This window comes from Haemorhous mexicanus, chromosome 29 (genome assembly GCF_027477595.1).
Source record: "Haemorhous mexicanus isolate bHaeMex1 chromosome 29, bHaeMex1.pri, whole genome shotgun sequence".
NCBI lineage: Eukaryota > Metazoa > Chordata > Aves > Passeriformes > Fringillidae > Haemorhous > Haemorhous mexicanus.
Window position 1 is genome coordinate 5612695 of NC_082369.1, and position 18408 is coordinate 5631102.

At 67.4% G+C, this 18408-nt stretch overlaps 2 protein-coding genes across 2 annotated transcripts; one reads left to right on the top strand and one right to left on the bottom strand.

The window, feature by feature from the left end:
- The first annotated feature begins 451 nt into the window (after positions 1 to 451).
- Positions 452 to 8144, top strand: HAPLN4 (hyaluronan and proteoglycan link protein 4). Its single transcript, XM_059869737.1, has 5 exons — positions 452 to 856; positions 1996 to 2113; positions 2989 to 3351; positions 6100 to 6402; positions 7210 to 8144. The coding sequence occupies exons 2-5, from the start codon at positions 1996 to 1998 to the stop codon at positions 7539 to 7541; spliced, it is 1116 nt and encodes a 371-aa protein (XP_059725720.1). The 5' UTR covers positions 452 to 856; the 3' UTR covers positions 7542 to 8144.
- Positions 8145 to 8826: 682 nt separating this feature from the next.
- Positions 8827 to 18333, bottom strand: NCAN (neurocan). Its single transcript, XM_059870270.1, has 14 exons — positions 18261 to 18333; positions 16743 to 17144; positions 15664 to 15838; positions 15352 to 15479; positions 13932 to 14225; positions 12822 to 13664; positions 11617 to 12744; positions 11310 to 11426; positions 11076 to 11189; positions 10766 to 10924; positions 10603 to 10685; positions 10376 to 10520; positions 9654 to 9836; positions 8827 to 9549 (listed from the first exon to the last, which is right to left on the bottom strand). The coding sequence occupies exons 1-14, from the start codon at positions 18331 to 18333 to the stop codon at positions 9320 to 9322; spliced, it is 4074 nt and encodes a 1357-aa protein (XP_059726253.1). The 3' UTR covers positions 8827 to 9319.
- Between the last annotated feature and the right edge of the window lie 75 nt (positions 18334 to 18408).

Genomic DNA, 18408 nt, shown 5'->3' on the forward strand with positions numbered 1-18408 from the left:
AAGCTGTGGGGACCTCGGGATGCTCGGCGGGGACATCGCTGCAGTCACAGCCCCGCCCTTGTGTGGCTGGCGGGGGTCGCGGTCCCTCCCGGTGGGTCCCGGTCCCGTCCCGGTGCCCCGGCTCGGGGCTGGGAGGGTTCGGGGCTGGTGACAGCTCCAGGGGGACGTTGGTGACAAAATAAAGGAGCCGAGGTTCGCTCCGAGCCCGCGTGCCCGCTGTGCCCAGCGAGGTCCCCCCGTGCCCGGCGGGGACACCGGGGCTGCCCCCGCAGCACCGCCGGGGGCCGGGGCTGGGCCGGGGTCCCTGCGGGTGCCACGGTGCCCGCGGGTGGGCTCAGGGTGGGATTTTGGGGGGTGGTACCGGGGTTTTTGGGGGGTGGGCACACGGCGGAGGGTGGTACCGGGATTTGGGGGTGGCACCCGCTGGCTGGGTGTGGGATTTTGGGGGGTGGGCACACGGCGGGAGGTGGTACCGGGATTTTTGGGGTGGCACCCGCCGGGTGGGTGCCCGGGCTGGGGCTGGGTGGGCACAACCGCCCTTGCGGTGCCCGCGGCGGGGATTTACCGGATCCCGTTCCTCGTGCCCCGCGTGTTCCCCGCCCGCAGCCCGGCCCGGGGGTCCCGGCGGTGCCGGGGGCTCCGGGACGCACCGGGCGGGCCGGTGACCTTGGCGAGCAGCCGGTCCTGCGCAGCGCCGGCACCGGGGCAGGGCCGGGCCGAGCTCCCGGTGTCGCCCCCTGCGCGGAGCCGCAGCGGCGGCCCCGGCGGAGCTACCGGAGGAGGGACCGGGGGAGGCACCGGAGGAGGTACCGGCGGCACCGGCGTGCCCCTCCCGCGGGCCGGCACCGGGCACACGGTGAGTGCGGGGCTGCGGCCGCCGCTCCCTCGCTGCGGGGCGGGCGCGGGGCACCGGGACGGGACCCCCGGGACCGGGAGGGACGCGGCGGGCGGGGGTCGCTCGCTGCGGGGCGGCGGCGGCGGCAGGAGCGGGGCTCCCCCCCGCGCTGCGCTGTCCCCGCCCGGGCACCGGAGTCCCGCAGCCCCGGGGCTGCCGCCGCAGTGTCCCGCACTGCAACACCGCACCGGGCCCCGGAGCGCCGCCACCGCCGCAGCCGCTGCCCCGACCGGCACCGGGACCCCGCGGGGCTGCCCCGCTCCTCCTGCCCCCGCACCGGCCACCGGAATGCTCAGGGGGGGGTTTCCCACTCCTCCTGCCCTCACCGGGCACCGGGACCCCCGTGGGGGGTGGGGGGTTGCCCCGCTCCATCTGCCCGCGGACCGGGCACCGGGGCTGCCCTGCTCGCCCTCAGCCCGGGCTTGGCACCGAGACCACCGGGAGGGCTGCCCACCTCCGCCCGCCCCCCGATAGGGCACCGGGACCCCCGGGGGGGCTGCGCCGCTTTTTGTGCCCCTCGAGCGGACCCCGAGCCCCCGCACAGTGGCTGCCCCGCTCCCTTTGCCCCCGGACACCGCGCCGGGACCACCGGAGGGGCTGTCCCTCCCCCTGCCCCCCGATGGGGCACCGGGACCCCCAGGGGGGGCAGACCCAAAGCCAAGCTGGCATTTGGGGCACCCCGAGAGCATCGCAGCCCCCCGAGGAGGGCGAGGCTCCTCCCGCGCCCCCTCCGCGCCGTCCTTGGGGAGGGGGCGCTGCCGAGGGGGTCTCGGGGGGCACCGCTGCCCGCTCCGTGCCCATCCGTTCCGTTTCCAGAGGTGCCATAAATAACTCGGGAGATCCGGCCCGCTGCGGCTGCCGGGGGATTTTCATCCCGCCCGGAAGCCCCGGGGCACGCCGAGCTCAGAGCCGGGACCGGGGGGGTCCCTACGGGGCTGGGGGGGCTCCCGGGGGGGGCAGCGACCCACCCAGCCCCGCCCGACCCCCGCTTGGGCACGGGGTGGGTGGCAGCGGGTGAGGGCGCCCCTGGGGCAGAGCGGGGGGTCCTCTCAGGGGCGGGGGGTTTGGGGGGTGCTCAGGGCGCTGCTGTGCCCCCCCAGATGCGTCCCCAAAGCCCCTGGGCCGCTGGCCCCGCAGCGCTGCTGCTCCTCGCCGCCCTGGTGGGCTCCGAGGCGCTGCCCAACGCCCGCGGCAGGAAGAAGGTGGTTCATGTGATGGGTGAGTGGGGGTCTGCCATGGGGTCGGGACGGGTTTGGGATCGGGGAAAGCGCCTGCAGCCTTCGGGGGGTTGGGTTTGATGCCATCAAAGCAGGGCCGGCGCTCTGATGTGTCCCCCGTGTCCCCTCAGTCCTGTGGGAGCCGTCCTGGGGTTGTCCCGAGCTCTCCTTAGGGTTCGCAAAAAAAAGGGGAATTGCACCCAAAGGGTGACCCCACAGCCCCATCCTAAAAGCGGGGAATTCTTCCCATGTCCTCGCCCCCAAAAGACAGGAATTCCCCCAAAAGTATGACGCCACATCCCCATCCTGCTTTGCCCCTAAAAGCAGGGAATTACCCCCAAAGTGCATCCCCACATCCTCATAAAAAGGGGAACTCAACCCAAAAGATGCTCCCATATCCCCATCCTTCCTTGTCCCTAAAAGAGGCGAACTCCACCCAAAATGTGACCCCACATTCCCATCCTGCTTTGCCCCTAAAAGAGAGGAATTCCCCCCAAAATGTGACCCCACACCCCCACTCTTCCTTGTCCCTAAAAGAGAGGAATTCCCCCAAAAATGTGACCCCACACCCCCACCCTTCCTTGTCCCTAAAAGAGAGGAATTCCCCCCAGAATGTGACCTCACATCTCCATCCTGCTTTGCCCCCAAAAGAGAGGAATTCCCCCAAAAATGTGACCCCACACCCCCACCCTGCTTTGCCCCCAAAAGAGAGGAATTCCCCCCAGAATGTGACCCCACACCCCCACCCTTCCTTTCCCCTAAAAGCAGCGAACTCCACCCAAAAGTCGCTCCCATCCCCCTCGGCCGTTCCCCCCTCCCCTGTGCCAGCCCCGGGGTGGTGGCAGGTCCCTCCCCGAGCCCGTGTCCCTCCCGCAGAGGGTGACAGCGGCGCCGTGGTGGTGCAGACAGCTCCGGGCAAGGTGGTGACCCACCGCGGCGGCACCATCATCCTGCCCTGCCGCTACCACTACGACGTGTCCGCGCACGACCCGGCCGAGATCCGCCTCAAGTGGACCAAAGTGACCGAGCCCATGACCTTCGTGGACGTGTTCGTGGCTCTGGGCAAGGCCCGCCGGGCCTTCGGGCCCTACCGGGGTCGCACGGCCCTGCAGGAGGACGGGGTGGGCGACGCGTCCCTCATCATCCGCAACGTCACCCTGCAGGACTACGGGCGCTACGAGTGCGAGGTGACCAACGAGCTCGAGGATGACACCGGCGTGGTCAAACTGGACCTCGAAGGTGGCTTGGGGTGGCTGCCGAGGTGGCATTGCCGGGGGTTTTAGGGGTTGGGGGGTTGTGATGGGGTTTTGGTGGCGGGGAGGGTTTGGGGTGGTGGCTCGGAGAGGTGGCGGGGTGAGGGCTCGGAAAGCATCGGGGACAGGGGTGTGGAAGGGGGAAATGCTGCTTTGGGGTTCAGGAGGTGGCAGAGGGGAAAAATGCTATTTTAGGGGTTCAGATGGCGCAGTTTGGGGGTGCCAGGGCTCGGAAAGCACCGGGGGCAGGGGTGTGGAAGGGGGAAATGCTGCTTTAGGGGTTCAGGAGGTGGCAGAGGGGGAAAATGCTATTTTAGGGGTTCAGAGGACACAGTTTGGGGGTGGCTCGGGCTCAGAAAGCACCGGGGGTGGGGGTGTGGAAGGGGGAAATGCTGCTTTAGGGGTTCAGGAGGTGGCAGAGGGGAAAAATGCTGTTTTAGGGGTTCAGAGGGCACAGTTTGGGGGTGGCACGGGCTTAGAAAGCACCGGAGACAGGGGGTGGTGAGGGCTCAGAGAGCATCGGGGGACAGGGGTGTGGAAGGGGAAAAGCTGCTTTGGGGTTCAGGAGGTGGCAGAGGGGAAAAAGATCTTTTAGGGGTTCAGATGGCGCAGTTTGGGGGTGCCAGGGCTCGGAAAGCACCGGGGGTGGGGGTGTGGAAGGGGGGAAATGCTGCTTTAGGGGTTCAGGAGGTGGCAGAGGGGGTGAAAGATCTTTTAGGGGTTCAGAGGGCGCAGTTTGGGGGTGCCAGGGCTTGGCTGGACCCCGCGCAGGCACCGCCGATGCTCCCAAGTGCCAGAGGAGAATTTCCTGCAGTCTGGGGTTCCCAGAACTCCCCAAACTCCTTGCACAGGGATGATGAGCGGGATTTTCCAGGCGATCCTCCCAACCAGAATTCCCATTTTCCCAAACCCCAGAGCAGAATCTCCTGGAGTCTGGGATTCCTGGAACTCCCAAAACCCAGAACTCCCAGAACTCCTTGCAGAGGGATGATGAGTGAGATTTTCCAGGCGATTTTTCCACATTTTCCCAAACCCCAGAGCAGAATCTCCCGAAGTCTGGAGGTCTCGGAACTCCCAAAACCCAGGACTCCTTGCACAGGGATGATGAGCAGGATTTTCCAGATGATTCTCCCAACCAGAATTCCCATTTTCCCAAACTCCAGAGCAGAATCTCCTGGAGTCTGGGATTCCTGGAACTCCCAAAACCCAGAACTCCCGGAACTCCTTGCAGAGTGACCATGAGCTGGATTTTCCAGACGATTCTCCCACATTTTCCCAAACCCCAGAGCAGAATCTCCTGGAGTCTGGAGGTCTTGGAACTCCCAAATCCCAGAACTCTCAGAACTCCTTGCACAGGGATGATGAGCAGGATTTTCCAGACGATTCTCCCAACCAGAATTCCCATTTTCCCAAACCCCAGAGCAGAATCTCCTGGAGTCTGGGATTCCTGGAACTCCCAAATCCCAGAACTCTCAGAACTCCTTGCACAGGGATGATGAGCTGGATTTTCCAGATGATTCTCCCAACCAGAATTCCCATTTTCCCAAACTCCACAGCAGAATCTCCTGGAGTCTGGGATTCCTTGAACTCCCAAAACCCAGAACTCTCGGAACTCCTTGCAGAGTGACCGTGAGCTGGATTTTCCAGACGATTCTCCCACATTTTCCCAAACCCCAGAGCAGAATCTCCTGGAGTCTGGAGGTCTCGGAATTCCCAAAACCCAGGACTCCTTGCACAGGGATGATAAGCAGAATTTTCCAGACGATTCTCCCAACCAGAATTCCCATTTTCCCAAACTCCACAGCAAAATCTCCTGGAGTCTGGGATTCCTGGAACTCCCAAAAGCCAGAACTCCCAGAACTCCTTGCAGAGGGATGATGAGTGAGATTTTCCAGGCGATTTTTCCACATTTTCCCAAACCCCAGAGCAGAATCTCCCGAAGTCTGGAGGTCTCGGAACTCCCAAATCCCAGAACTCCCGGAACTCCTTGCACAGGGATGATGAGCGGGATTTTCCAGATGATTCTCCCAACCAGAATCCCCATTTTCCCAAACTCCACAGCAGAATCTCCTGGAGTCTGGGATTCCTTGAACTCCCAAAACCCAGAACTCCCGGAACTCCTTGTAGAGTGACCATGAGCTGGATTTTCCAGATGATTCTCCCACATTTTCCCAACCCCAGAGCAGAATCTCCTGGAGTCTGGAGGTCTCGGAACTCCCAAAACCCAGGACTCCTTGCACAGGGATGATAAGCAGAATTTTCCAGACGATTCTCCCAACCAGAATTCCCATTTTCCCAAACCCCACAGCAGAATCTCCTGGAGTCTGGGATTCCTGGAACTCCCAAAACCCAGAACTCCCGGAACTCCTTGTAGAGTGACGATGAGCTGGATTTTCCAGACGGTTCTCCCACATTTTCCCAAACCCCAGAGCAGAATCTCCTGACTCTGGGATTCCTTGAACTCCCAAAACCCAGAACTCCCGGAACTCCTTGTAGAGTGACGATGAGCTGGATTTTCCAGATGATTCTCCCACATTTTCCCAAACCCCACAGCAGAATCTCCTGACTCTGGAATTCCTTGGAATCCCAAAACCTGGATTTCCCAGAACTCCTCACAGAGGGACCACGAGCGGGATTTCCCAGGCGATTCCCCCAACCAGAATCCCCCTCCTCACCCTCCCAAACCTCCCTCCCACCCCCTCACCCCAAACCAACCCCACCCCCTCCTCTCCAGGGGTGATTTTCCCGTACCACCCGCGCCTGGGGCGCTACACGCTGAATTTCCACGAGGCTCAGCAGGCGTGCCTGGAGCAGGACGGGATCCTGGCCTCGCACGACCAGTTACACCAGGCCTGGCTGGAGGGCATGGACTGGTGCAACGCGGGCTGGCTGCAGGACGGCTCCGTGCAGTACCCGATCTCCCGGCCCCGCGAGCAGTGCGGCCGCAAGGACACCCCCGTGGGCGTCCGCAACTACGGCTACCGGCACAAGGAGAGCGAGCACTACGACGCCTTCTGCTTCACCTCCAACCTCAACGGTGAGGGGAAACTGAGGCACGGAGGGTGCCCGTGCTCTTCAGGGGTGTGGGATGCAGCGCTGGTGGGGTTGGAGCACTGAGTTTGAGCAAAAATAATTTTTTTTTTTTAGTCAAAATCTCCTCTTTCTTAGCCAAACCCTCTTTTTTTTTAGAAATCCAAAATCTCTTTTTTTTTAAAAATCCAAACCCTCTTGTTTTTAGCTGAAACCTATTTCTTTTTAATCCAAAACTTTTTTTTTTAAATACAAAACCTTTCTTAGCCAAACCCTCTTTTCTTTTTTTTTTTTTTTTTTTTTTTTTTTTTTTTGACAACTTGGTTTGAACCATAATCTCTTCTTTTTCATACTTTTTTTTTTTTCTTTTTTTTTTTTTTTTTCTTTTTTAACGCGAAAACCTCTTTTGTTTAAGGAAATGTTTTGGATGCTCCAAGGGCTTGCATCACCTCCAGCCCCCAAAATCGTGTGGGGGGCTCCACAGGGCTGATACCCCCCAACTTCCCCAAAACCTTTTGGGAGCTCCACAGGGCTGATACCCCCCAATTCTCCCACCTCCCAAAAATCGTGCTGGATTCTCCACAGGGCTGATACCCCTCAGCTTCTCCAACTTCCTCAAAACTTTTTGGGGGCTCCACAGTGCTGATACCCCCCCAACCTTTCCAAACTTCCCCAAAACCTTTTGGGGACTCCACAGGACTTCCATCCAACCCCGAAAAACGCCTCGGGGGGGGTTCCAGAGCGGGCTGCTCGGGGCGCGCTCCACCCCGCAGCATGGAGGACTCTCCATCCCCTTCATCCCCCTTTTTTCCAGGCAAAGTTTATTTCCTGAAAACCTTCCGCAAGCTCAGCTACCCGGAGGCCGTGCAGGCGTGCAAGAACAACGGCGCGGCCGTGGCCAAGGTGGGCCAGCTGTACGCGGCCTGGAAGCTGCAGCTGCTGGACCGCTGCGAGGCGGGCTGGCTGGAGGACGGCAGCATCCGCTACCCCATCGTCAACCCCCGCGCCCGCTGCGGGGGCGCCGAGCCCGGCGTGCGCAACCTCGGCTTCCCCGACAAGAAGTACAAGCTCTTCGGCGTGTACTGCTTCAAAAAAGCCGGAGAAGCCCCGCCCGTGGTGGCCGCGGGGTTCCCCAAACGCGTGTGAGCGCTTGGCGTGGTCCGGCAGCACCGCCGGGTTTGGTTGGGGATCTCCCCCCACCCCCCGAGCCCCGCGCTGTGCGGGGAGCTGCGGGCAGCCCCTGCCCGGGGACGGAGAGGTGGCGGCGGCGCGGGCTGGCGGCCCTCGGTGGCGCTTGGGGACACCGGGGCAGCGGGAGGGGACGGGTTTGGTGAGCCCAGCCAGGAGCCTGCGCCCCGACCCGGGGCTGGCTCCCCGCTCCTCGCAGCTCTCGCTTCTCGACGCGCCCGTTGCATGCGCTAAAGCGCCGCAGAGCCCCCGCCCCTCGTCATCCTCACCCCGTCCCCGCGCTGACCGACCCCGGGAAGTGCCGCAGCCCCTCCCCAAAATCCCCCCGTGGCGCTGGGCGAGGATTGGGGGCACCGGGTTTGGCTTCGTGCCTCGGCAGCCGGGGGGTCCCGCAGCCCCCGCAGCCCCCCCGGGGCAGCTCCCGCTTGGCTTGGCCGGGGCCGGAGCGAGGAGGGGTCGGGGGGCAGCGGCCGCTGTGCCCACCCGGCCGGGCACCGGCCGCAGGCTTTGGCAGCCCTGGACGTAGATGAAATAAAAGCTTCGGCCGCTTTGGAGAGCTGAGCGCGGCTCCGCTGTGTCCTTGGGGCTGCCCGGGGGGGGCTCGGGGCCCCTTCCCCGCTCGCCCGGGGCGCCCTTGGATTGATCGGGGTTGGATCCAAGGAGCAGCGGCAGCGGAGCCGCCCCGCGGGGGCACGGAGCTGGCAGGGGGGCAGGGGGTCACGGCGGGGGTGGCACCACGCGGATGGGGACCCCCGGATTCGGAGGGGGCTCGGGACGTGCTCCGGCTGAGCAGAGCCCGTAAATCACCTTTAATCACTGGAAATAAATGTCTGTCACAGCCCTGGGAGGGGACAGCGGGGCCGTGGGTGACAGGGGTCGGGGCAACCTCGGGGGCGGGTGATGGGAGATGATTTAGGCAGGAATCCCCCAAAAAATCCATCGGCCTCTCCCCATCTCGAGGGGGACGCCGCGGCCGCGCTGGCGGGCGACAGGGACACAGGTGACGGCCACCACCGCGAGCAGGTGGCGGATGCGACACGGGGGACCCTGGGGGACAGTTTGGGGCTGCTCGGAATTGATGGGGGGCGGTGAGAGGAGGCAGCTGGGGAGCGGCGCCAGGCAGGGGACACGTCCCGAGGTCCGCAGGAAAGGGCGGGAGTCGCTCAACTGTTAAAAAAATTTATTAAAATGTCCAGCAGTACAGAAAGGCAGAGTCAGAAATGGGGAGGGGGCGTCAGGAGGGGGTCGGGGAGGGGGTGGGGACACGGCAGTCACGTCGCAAACAGCAGAGATCGGAAAGCGCCGTACACACACACACACGCCAACTCCAACGGGGACCCGAAACGAACGGAAAGGGGACAGAACCAAACCGAGCACCCCCAAAGCAGGCGCGGAGCGGGGACAGTGGCCCCGCAGCCACCGTGTCCCCCCCCGCCCCACCCGTGCCGGCCGCGGGGACGCCCCGAGGAGCTGGGGCAGGGAAATGGGGAAGGGGGGCTAAAAAACCAGAGCCAGCCCAGGTGGGACAGAGGGGCTGCCGGATTCACCCCCGATTTGGGGACAGGGACAGAGCCCAGCTTGGGGGGGGTCCCTGTGCGGGGCTGGGGGCTCCAGCCCGGGCCGGGGGGCTGAGCGTGGGACATGCAGGGAGGGCTGGGGACGCACACGCAGCCGCCCCCTCCGGATCCTATTCCCTACGGGGCCGGGCATCCTAAGGAGCTAAAGCCAAAAGGGGGCTAAAAAAGAGGGGAGGGGAAGGGGTGGGACGGGGACGGGGGACGCCACCACATCCCCCGGGGACCCCTTTGTGCTCGCCCGGCTCTAGAAGTAGTGGCCCTCCTCCATCCAGTCCAGCCGGAGGTGCTGGCGGTGTTTTCGCCGCTCCTTGCGGGGTTTGTGGTGGTGGTGCTGGTGGTGCGGGTGGCTGTGCCGGTGCCGCCGGTGCCGCCGCGCTCGGTGCGACCGCCTGGCTAACGGGGGGCAAGGCAGGCCACGCGGTGGGGGGGTCAGCTCAGGGTTCTGGACCCCCCTCCCCGCGGGGTTCAGCCCCTCCCCGAGTCCCCCACTAACGTTTTGTGCAGAGGATTTTGGGCCGGTCCCACTTGCCGCTGCTGTGGCACTTGATGGTGGGCACGTGGCGCTGGGTGAAGCCCTCGTGGCACTGGTAGCGCACGCTGGAGTGGATGTTGTACTTCTCCTTCCTCTTCCCCACCGGGAAAGCGTTCGGCACCTCCGGGGGGGGCCCGCAGAGCACTGGGAGGAGGGGGCGCAGAGCTCCGTCACCCCCCTGTTACTGGGAGTTACTGGGAGGGGACAAGGGACGCCCAGGAGCCCCCCCCCGCCCATCCCTGGGGACACCGCTGGTGGCTTTGGGAGAGGCTCGTCCTTCAGGGTGGCAGCGTGCTGTCCCCGGGGTTTAATTGGTTAATTAATGGCTTTATTGGGGCGTCATTAGCGCGCGGGGTGGGGAGGAGCAGCTGGAGGTTAATGGAACTTCCCGAGGTAAGGAATGGGAATTTAATGGGTTTAATGGGAGCAAATTAAACAAACCCGAGCGCTGAGGGGAGGGGAGACGGCGGCGAGAGAGGAAAAACGGAGATTTAGGGGAGAACTGCTGGAGTTGGCCTGGGAAAGGTTGGCCGGGGATGGGGAGGGGCCCGGGGGCTGCGGGGTGGGGACAGGGACACTGGGGACAGCGGGACAGGGACATTGAGGACAGCGGGGTGGGGCCAGGGATGCCGGGGCCCGCGGGATGAGGCGGTGCCAGGCTGGGCAGGCCGGGCGGGCGCTACCTGTGCCCTTCTTGCAGATGTAGGGCAGGTTGTAGTTGCAGGGCACGTCGTTCCACTTGCCGATCTCGTGGGACACGAGCACCACGCAGTCCTCGCCGCCCGCGAAGAAGTTGTCGGGTTGGTTCTCCCGCCAGTTCTCGTATTGCTGCCAGGCCACCAGGGAGGGTGACACCCTCCGCACCCCCTCCCCGCTGCCCGAGCCCCCCAGAGCCCACCAAAGCCCTCACCAAGCCGGTGTTGTCGGTCCACTGGAAGTCCTGCTCCACGATGCGGTCGTTGAGGCCGATCCAGGTGTTCTCGTGGCCGAAACCTGCGGGGACAGGCACCCGCGGCTCGCACGGAGGAGGCGAGCAGCACCCGGGGAGGGGGGATCGGGGACCCCCGGCCCACCGTTGATGAAGGCGTGCTCCTCCTGCGAGTGGATGCTGGTGAGGTGTCCGGCCCGGCGGCGACAGTCGCGCTCCGCGTCCTCCCAGGAGCGCCGGCGGGCGAAGTAGCGGTAACAGTGGCCCTGGAACTTGTGCCAGTTGTGGTCACAGCCCTCCGTGTCTGCGGGGACGCGGCGACAGTGGCGGCACAGCGAGGGACCCACCCCAGCCCTCGCCGCGCGGGATTTGTGTCCCCTTCCAGCCCCGCAGAGTCACAGAGGCTGGGCAGGGTCCCACAGCCGGGCTGGGGGGACACCGGGGGCTGTCCCCACCTTTCTCGCAGCGGCTGCCGCCGTAGCTGGGCAGGCAGAGGCACACGAAGGAATTGACCTCGTCGATGCAGGTGCCGCCGTTCTGGCACGGGCTGGACAGGCAGTCGTCGATGTCTGCGGCGACAGCGGGAGCTGCGGGCACGGCGACACCGCCCGCCGCCACCGAGAGAGGAGAGGGCACCGCGCAGCGCTGGGAGCCGCCGTGCCACCCCCACCCGGTGCCCGGGCACTCACCGATCTCGCAGTTCTCGCCGGTGAAGCCCGGGGCGCAGCTGCAGCCGCACACGGTGCCGTTGGCGCGGCTCGTCCCGCCGTGCAGGCACGGGTTATTCTGGCACGGGTCCGGCGGCTCTGCGGGGCGGCAGCGGTGCCCTGAGCCAGGCTGGGGGGGCGCGGTGCCACCCCCGCTCCCACCCCATCGGCTCCCGGCGAGGAAATTCGGATAAAAGCAGCGACACCGCCCAAACCTCCGCCTCAAAATCTCCCGTTCTCCCCGCGGCCGCAGCGCCGGTGCCCGCAGCTCGCCGTGCCCGCGGCTCACCGTGCCCGCTGGCGTTGCCGGTGCCCACCCAGGCCAGCAGCTCCCGCTCGTCCAGTGCCGGCTCCTCGCCGCTGCCGCTGTCGGCATCCAGCAGCGAGGACCCCCCCGGGCCCCCCAGCTCCGGCTCCGCGGAGGGCTCCAGGAGCAGCCCCCCGCTCGGGGACCCGGCCGGCTCCGTCCCCCCGGGCTGGGGGGCACTGGGGGACGGCCAGGGCCCGCGGGTGGCCGAGCCGAGGGGCGTGGGGGGCTCCTCCCTCTTGGTCTCCCCGGAGGCGTCCTCCTCGCCGGGGGCTGGCGGAGCATCCTCGTGTGCGGGGACAGTTGGGGGGCCGGGGGTGGCGGGGGGCTGCCGGGGTCCCGGGGGGGACAGGAGGAACTGCTCGGTCGCTCCCGGCTCCGGCTCGGAGCGCTGGGTGGGCTGTGGGTCTGGGGGAGCGAAGCCTGCGGAGCCCTCCTCGGCCACCGGCTCCAGCAGCGCCAGCTCCTCCGGCCGCGCGGTGCTGGCCCACAGCAGCACCTCGGTGGCCGTGGGGGAAGGGGACGGTGAGGGGACATCCCAGGCCGGGGGGGACGCGGTTGTTTCGTTGCTGGGCTCGGCTGCGCCATTCCAAACATCCCTGGATTCCTCCGGCTGCTCCTGGCTGGGCTCGGCCGCCCCGTGGGGAACCGTGGGACCGGCCCGGCCCCGGGGCCCGGGAGGAGCCCCCTCGGTGTGGCCGGGGGTGGCAGGGTGTCCCTCGGAGGGACCTTCTGGCTGCAGGAATGTCACCGCCTTCCTCTGCCTCTCCAGCCCGCCGTCCCCCGGGGCCCCGCTGCCGTCCCCGCCGTGCCCGCGGGGCTGCGGGGACACCTCGGGACCCTCGGCCACCAGCGGGGCCGGGGGCAGCGGGGGCAGCGGGGGCACGGAGCCACCGCCCTCCTGCCCGGGGGTGTCCCCGGAGAAGTCCTCGGTGGCATCCGCGGGTGGCCTCGGGGAGTCCCCACGGGCGCTGGCGATGTCACCGTGGCCTCGAGCATCGCCGGGAGTGGAGGGGGACGGGGACGGCACGGGCGGGGTCCCCGCGGGGGTCCCTGAATCCCTCAGGGCCGGCGAGAGGGCCACCGGGGCGGTGGCCGGGGCCACGATCTCTGCAAGAGATGGCACCGCCATGGGGTCACCGAGAGGTGACAGCGCCGGGACCCCCGGCCTGTCCGGTGTCACTCACCGGGGCTGATGTCCTCCTCCAGCGCGTTGGGGGACGCGTGGGGACCCTCCCGCCGGGGGCTCTCGCTGCCGCCTCGTGGGGGGCTCCACAGCTCCACGGCGTTGGCTGCGGCTCCCCTCACCTCCTGCGCCAGCACGGGGGCCTGGGTGACAATCCCCTCTGTCACCGCGGGGTCTCCAGAGGTGACAATCCCCGCTGCCACCGCGGGGTCCCGGCTGTGCCGCTGGAGCTGGAAGTAGCGCCCGTTGAGGCCGGGGTAGCTCCGCCTCGGGGCCCCCGAACTGCCCGGGGAGGTGCTGGGGGTCTCCGGTGCCACGCTGGGGACCGTCCCCAACCCAGGCGGTGACAAGGACGAGCCGGCGCTGTGCTCCGGGGCTGGCCTTTGGGGATGTGACGGGAGGGTGGCCGGGGGTCCCGCGGGGTCTCCTTGGGCCGGGCTGGCGCTGGGAGGATCCCGGCGGGAGCTCTCCGGATCCACCACGTTGAGAGCCTCCTCCTCGTGGGGCCACGCCAGCGCGGTGGCCGCGGTGACCGCCGGGGATGTCGCACCGCCCGTGCCCAGCCCTGGAGCCGCCGGTGCCGGTGGCAGGGCGGTGCCCGGGAGGTCACCGCGCTGTGCCACCGGGCTGCCGCTGGCCGGCCGCAGCTGCTCGTCCTCATCCTCGCCCAGCCCCGCGGGCCCCGGCGGTGGCAGGAGGTCGTAGCGGTCGCGGGGGATGTCGCGGGTGTCCCCCGAAGTGCCCGGGTCCTCGCTGTGCTCCACCAGCACGTTGTCGCTGCCCGGCGGGTCGGGCGTGGGTGGCACCGGCAGCACCGGCTGCTCCGTGTCGCCGTGCCCCGCGGCTGTGGGGACACCACGAGCGTCAGCGGTGCCACCGAGGGCACCCGAGGATCCCCTAGCCCCCCTGGAGTGTCAACACCGAGCACCGCATCCCCCTCCCCGCACCCGGGCGGAGCTGAGCTCCCTCCCGGCGCCTCTCCCCTCATTTATCTCATTAATTCCCTAATTAAATATTCATCCGCAGCGATTTTCCCGGCCGCGCCCACCGATCCCCGAGGGAGGAGGGAGCGGCTCGGGGATCCGGGGGGAGCTCGGGAGATCCCCCTCACCTTTGTAGCAGTAAGCGTCGAATCTGGAGGCGGCGGGGGGGAAGCCGGTGCGGTTTGGGAACTGGTAGAGGGTCCGCACCCCCGGGGCCTCGCCCCCGCACTTCCTGCGCGGCTGCCGGATGGGGTAGCGCACGCTGCCATCGGCCAGCCAGCCCGGGTCGCACTGGTCCAGCCCTTGTCGCCAGGCCAGGTAGAGCTGGCCCGTGGTGGCCAGCGATGCCCCGCGGCTCCGGCAGTGCCTGCGGGCGCCCTGCCAGGTGAAGCGCCCCGGCACCGTGGCGTAGAACACGGTCCCTGCGGGAGAGAGGAGCTCTTGGGGACACGGTGACAGGAGGGGGTGGCTCGGGGCTGAGAGAAGCTTTTGGGATGGCCTCGTGGCCTGAGCGCTGTGCCAAGGATGGCACGGAGCGCTGGCTGGAGAGGGATGCGCCGAGGTGTAACAGAGGAGGGACATCGTGGGCACCCAGCCGTGCTATGGCCACTGAGGGACATCGTGGGCACCCAGCCATGCCTCGGCCACTGAGGGACATCGTGGGCACCCAGCCGTGCCATGGCCACAGAGGGACATCGTGGGCACCCAGCCGTGCCATGGCCAGGGAGGGACACCCCTGGGCACCCAGCCATGCCTCGGCCACGGAGGGACATCGTGGGCACCCAGCCGTGCCATGGCCAGGGAGGGACATCCCTGGGCACCCAGCCGTGCTATGGCCAGGGAAGGACATCCCTGGGCACCCAGCCGTTCTATGGCCACTGAATGACATCGTGGGCACCCAGCCATGCCATGGCCCGGAACAGACACCCCTGGGCACCCAGCCATGCCTCGGCCACGGAGGGACATCGTGGGCACCCAGCCATGCCATGGCCACTGAGGGACACCCCTGGGCACCCAGCCATGCCTCGGCCACGGAGGGACATCGTGGGCACCCAGCCATGCCATGGCAGCGGAGGGACATCGTGGGCACCCAGCCATGCCATGGCCACTGAGGGACATCGTGGGCACCCAGCCGTGCCATGGCCATGGAGGGACATCCCTGGGCACCCAGCCGTGCCATGGCCAGGGAGGGACATCGTGGGCACCCAGCCGTGCCATGGCCACAGAGGGACATCGTGGGCACCCAGCCGTGCCATGGCCAGGGAGGGACACCCCTGGGCACCCAGCCATGCCTCGGCCACGGAGGGACATCGTGGGCACCCAGCTGTGCCATGGCCATGGAGGGACATCGTGGGCACCCAGCCAACCACGCTGTGCCGCAGAGGGACAACGCGGGCACCCAGACATGTCACAATCACGGAGGGACATCGTGGGCACCCAGCCACACCACGGCCAGCGGAGGACACCCCTGGGCACCCAGCCGTGCTCGTGGCCATGCCGTGGGCACCCAGGGACCCCCCGGGCACCATCCCGGCGCGCAGCCCTTGCCTCGCAGCTCCCGGGAGTAGCAGTAGACGTCGTAGAGCTCGGCGGGCTCCCTGCGGCCGTAGCTGCGCACGCCGGGGAGGCTCTCGCGGTCTCCGTAGCAGCCGGGCCGGGACAGGGTGATGGGGTACCTGCCGGGAGGGGCACGGTGGGCGCTGGGCTCCGCGGGGAGGGCTGCCCGAGGGTTCCCGGGGCTGTCCGGGGGTTCCCGGGGGTGCCCGGAGTGTCCCGGGGGTGGCCCGGGGGTGGCCCGGGGGTGGCCCGGGGGGTTGTTTGGGGGTGGCCCGGGGGGTTGTTTGGGGGTGGCGCACTCACCGCACGCTCTGGTCGCTCAGCCAGCCCGCGTCGCAGTTGTCGTAGCCGTCCTCGAAGGCGGCCTGGAGGTGCTGGGGGGAGGCGATGACGGCGGAGTTGTCGCGACAGGCGCGGCGGGCGGCGGAGAAGCTCAGCGCGTAGCGCTCGCCCGCGGGCCGGTAGTGGAACACAACGCCTGGGGACACCGAGAGGGGACATGGGGCAGCAGGGCACGGCTCGTGTGGGGTCCGTGGGGTGCAGGGCTGGCACGGCGCGCAGGATTGGCACGGGATAGAGGGCTGGCACGGGATTTAGGCCTCAGACAGCTCGCGGAGAGTCCACAGGGCTCGTGGAGGGCAGAGCTGGCACACGGTGCCGCGGTTCGTGCGGGGGGCAGGACTGGCACTGGGTCCGTGTGGGGCTGGCACGGGGGGGCTGGCACTGCGTCCGTGTGGGGCTGGCACGGGGGGGCTGGCACTGGGTCCGTGTGGGGCTGGCACGGGGGGGCTGGCACTGGGTCCGTGTGGGGCTGGCACGGGGGGTTCGGGCTTGTGGGGTGCCCGACTGCCATGGGGGGCTTGGCACGCGGCTTGTAGGGTGTAGGGGGCACACGGGGGGCACAGCTGCCGTGGGGGCACACGGGGTACATGGGGTTACAGCTCACATGGGGAGCAGGGAACAAATGGGGTGCAGGGAGTAAATGGGGTGCAGGGAATAAATGGGGTGCAGGGAAAAAATGGGGTGCAGGGAATAAATGGGGTGCGCAGCTCGCATGTGGGATCATGGCTTCTATGAGGTGCAGGGAGTAAATGGGGTGCACGGCTCTCATGTGGGGTGCAGGGAACAAATGGGGCTCACAGCTCGCATGTGGGGCTCAGAGCTCTCATGGGGTGCAGGGAACAAATGGGGTGCAGGGAAAAAATGGGGTGCCCAGCTCTCATGGGGTGCAGGGAACAAATGGGGTGCCCAGCTCTCATGGGGTGCCCAGCTCTCATGGGATGCCCAGCTCACCCACCCCCCTCTGCCCAGGGGGGCTGCACGACCCCCCCAAGCTCCCTCCTGGCCGTGCCCCCGCCGTGCCCCCGCCGTGCCCGGCTCACCCGTCACCTCCAGCGGCAGCAGGTCCTGCTCGTCGTCGATGCCCGCCACCACCTCGCAGCGGTAGAGCCCCGCGTCGCTGGCCCGGGCCGCCCGCAGCTGCAGCGTGGCGTTGGAGCGGTCACGGGGGTAGCCGGGCAGCGACACTCGGCCCTCGTAGGCTTTGACCACCTTCACCGCGTTCTCCTTGGCCACCAGGATGGGCACGTCCTCCCGCTGGCCGCTGGCCGAGCGCACCTTGCTCCATTTGACGCGGGGCGGCTCCGGGGGCTCGTTGGGCCCCAGGGAGGCGGAGGGGTGCAGGAGGAAGAGGCAGGGCAGGGTCACGGGCTCGCCCAGCCCCACGCGAACAGCCTGGTGCTGCACCCTGGTGATGTGGATCACCTTCCCCTCGTCCTGCGAGCCTGCGGGGACAGCGGCTCGGCTGCCTCGGGGGGTTTGGTCACAGCGCGGAGGGTTGGGGGGCATGGCTGGGTGGGGGGGGCTCCGCTGCCGGCACCCCCGAGCCCCCCAGGAGGAGCAGGAACGGGAGGATGGGTTGGGATAAAGCGTGGTGACCCCATCGAGTGGTTGCAGCCCTACCGTGACCCCTCTGGGGCTGAACCCCAACTCGGATGGGGTCTACGCCCCTCCCCAGGATGCTGCCCAGCCCCCCGGGATGTCCCCAGGGTGAGGGCACTGCTCTGCACCCGTGGGTGCCACACGGCTCCCAGGGGACACCAGCACGCCCTGGCCCTGCCCGCAGAGGGGGATCCCTCGCCAAAGGCGCCACCAACCCCGGTGGCACCGGCGGAAAAGCCACCCCCGTGCTGGGATAAAGCGTGGCAGGACCGTGACCACCCTCTCCTCCTCCTCCTCCTCCTCCTCCTCCTCCTCCTCCTCCTCCTCCTCCTCCCGCACTAATCTCGTCCCAGCCTGTGCAGGCTCCCAGCGCCGCCGCCGCAAATCCCCCGCGTCTCGGACCCCCCGTGGACCCCCCAGTGGGGTCAGGGACCAGCTGGGGGCTGGGGACAGCCACTAATCCCCCCCCCTCGGGGCCTTCCTCCCCCATCCTCTCCGCCCCCCGAGCCCTCGGCTCATTGCGGCACAGGGAGAGCTCCAGGGTGGGCGATCCCAAAGCCCCCGGATCCCAAAGCCCCCCGATCCCAAAGGCCCCCGGATCCCAAAGCCCCCCGATCCCAAAGGCCCCCGATCCCAAAGGCCCCCGATCCCAAAGGCCCCCGATCCCAAAGCCCCTCGAGCTGCGGTGTCCCCGCCGCGGGGGACAGGGGGGGACACGGCTCAGAGCCACGGCAAATCCCCGGGGGGCTCAGCTGGGCCGTGGGGAGGGGGATTAAGGATTTAAGGTCTCGCCTGCAGCGATCCCAAGGCTGAGGGAGGGGGCGCGGCCGCCTGGGGGCTTCTCCCTCACTAATCCCGCCGCAGGCCGAGCCTGCCCGGGGTTTTATTGATGAACCGGCCCGGAGTTCATCATTAATTGCTGTTCGCTCGCTAATTAGCGCCGGCCGCCCAGCACTTACCCAGGACGGCGATGGGGAGGAGGGAGAGCCCGAGCAGGACCCAGCAGGCGGCATCCCCCATCACAGGGACCATCCTTGACCTGCAAGGACAGCGCGGGCTGCCAGGCCGGGCTCGCCCGCCCCGCCGTGCCCCCGGGCCCGTTCGCCC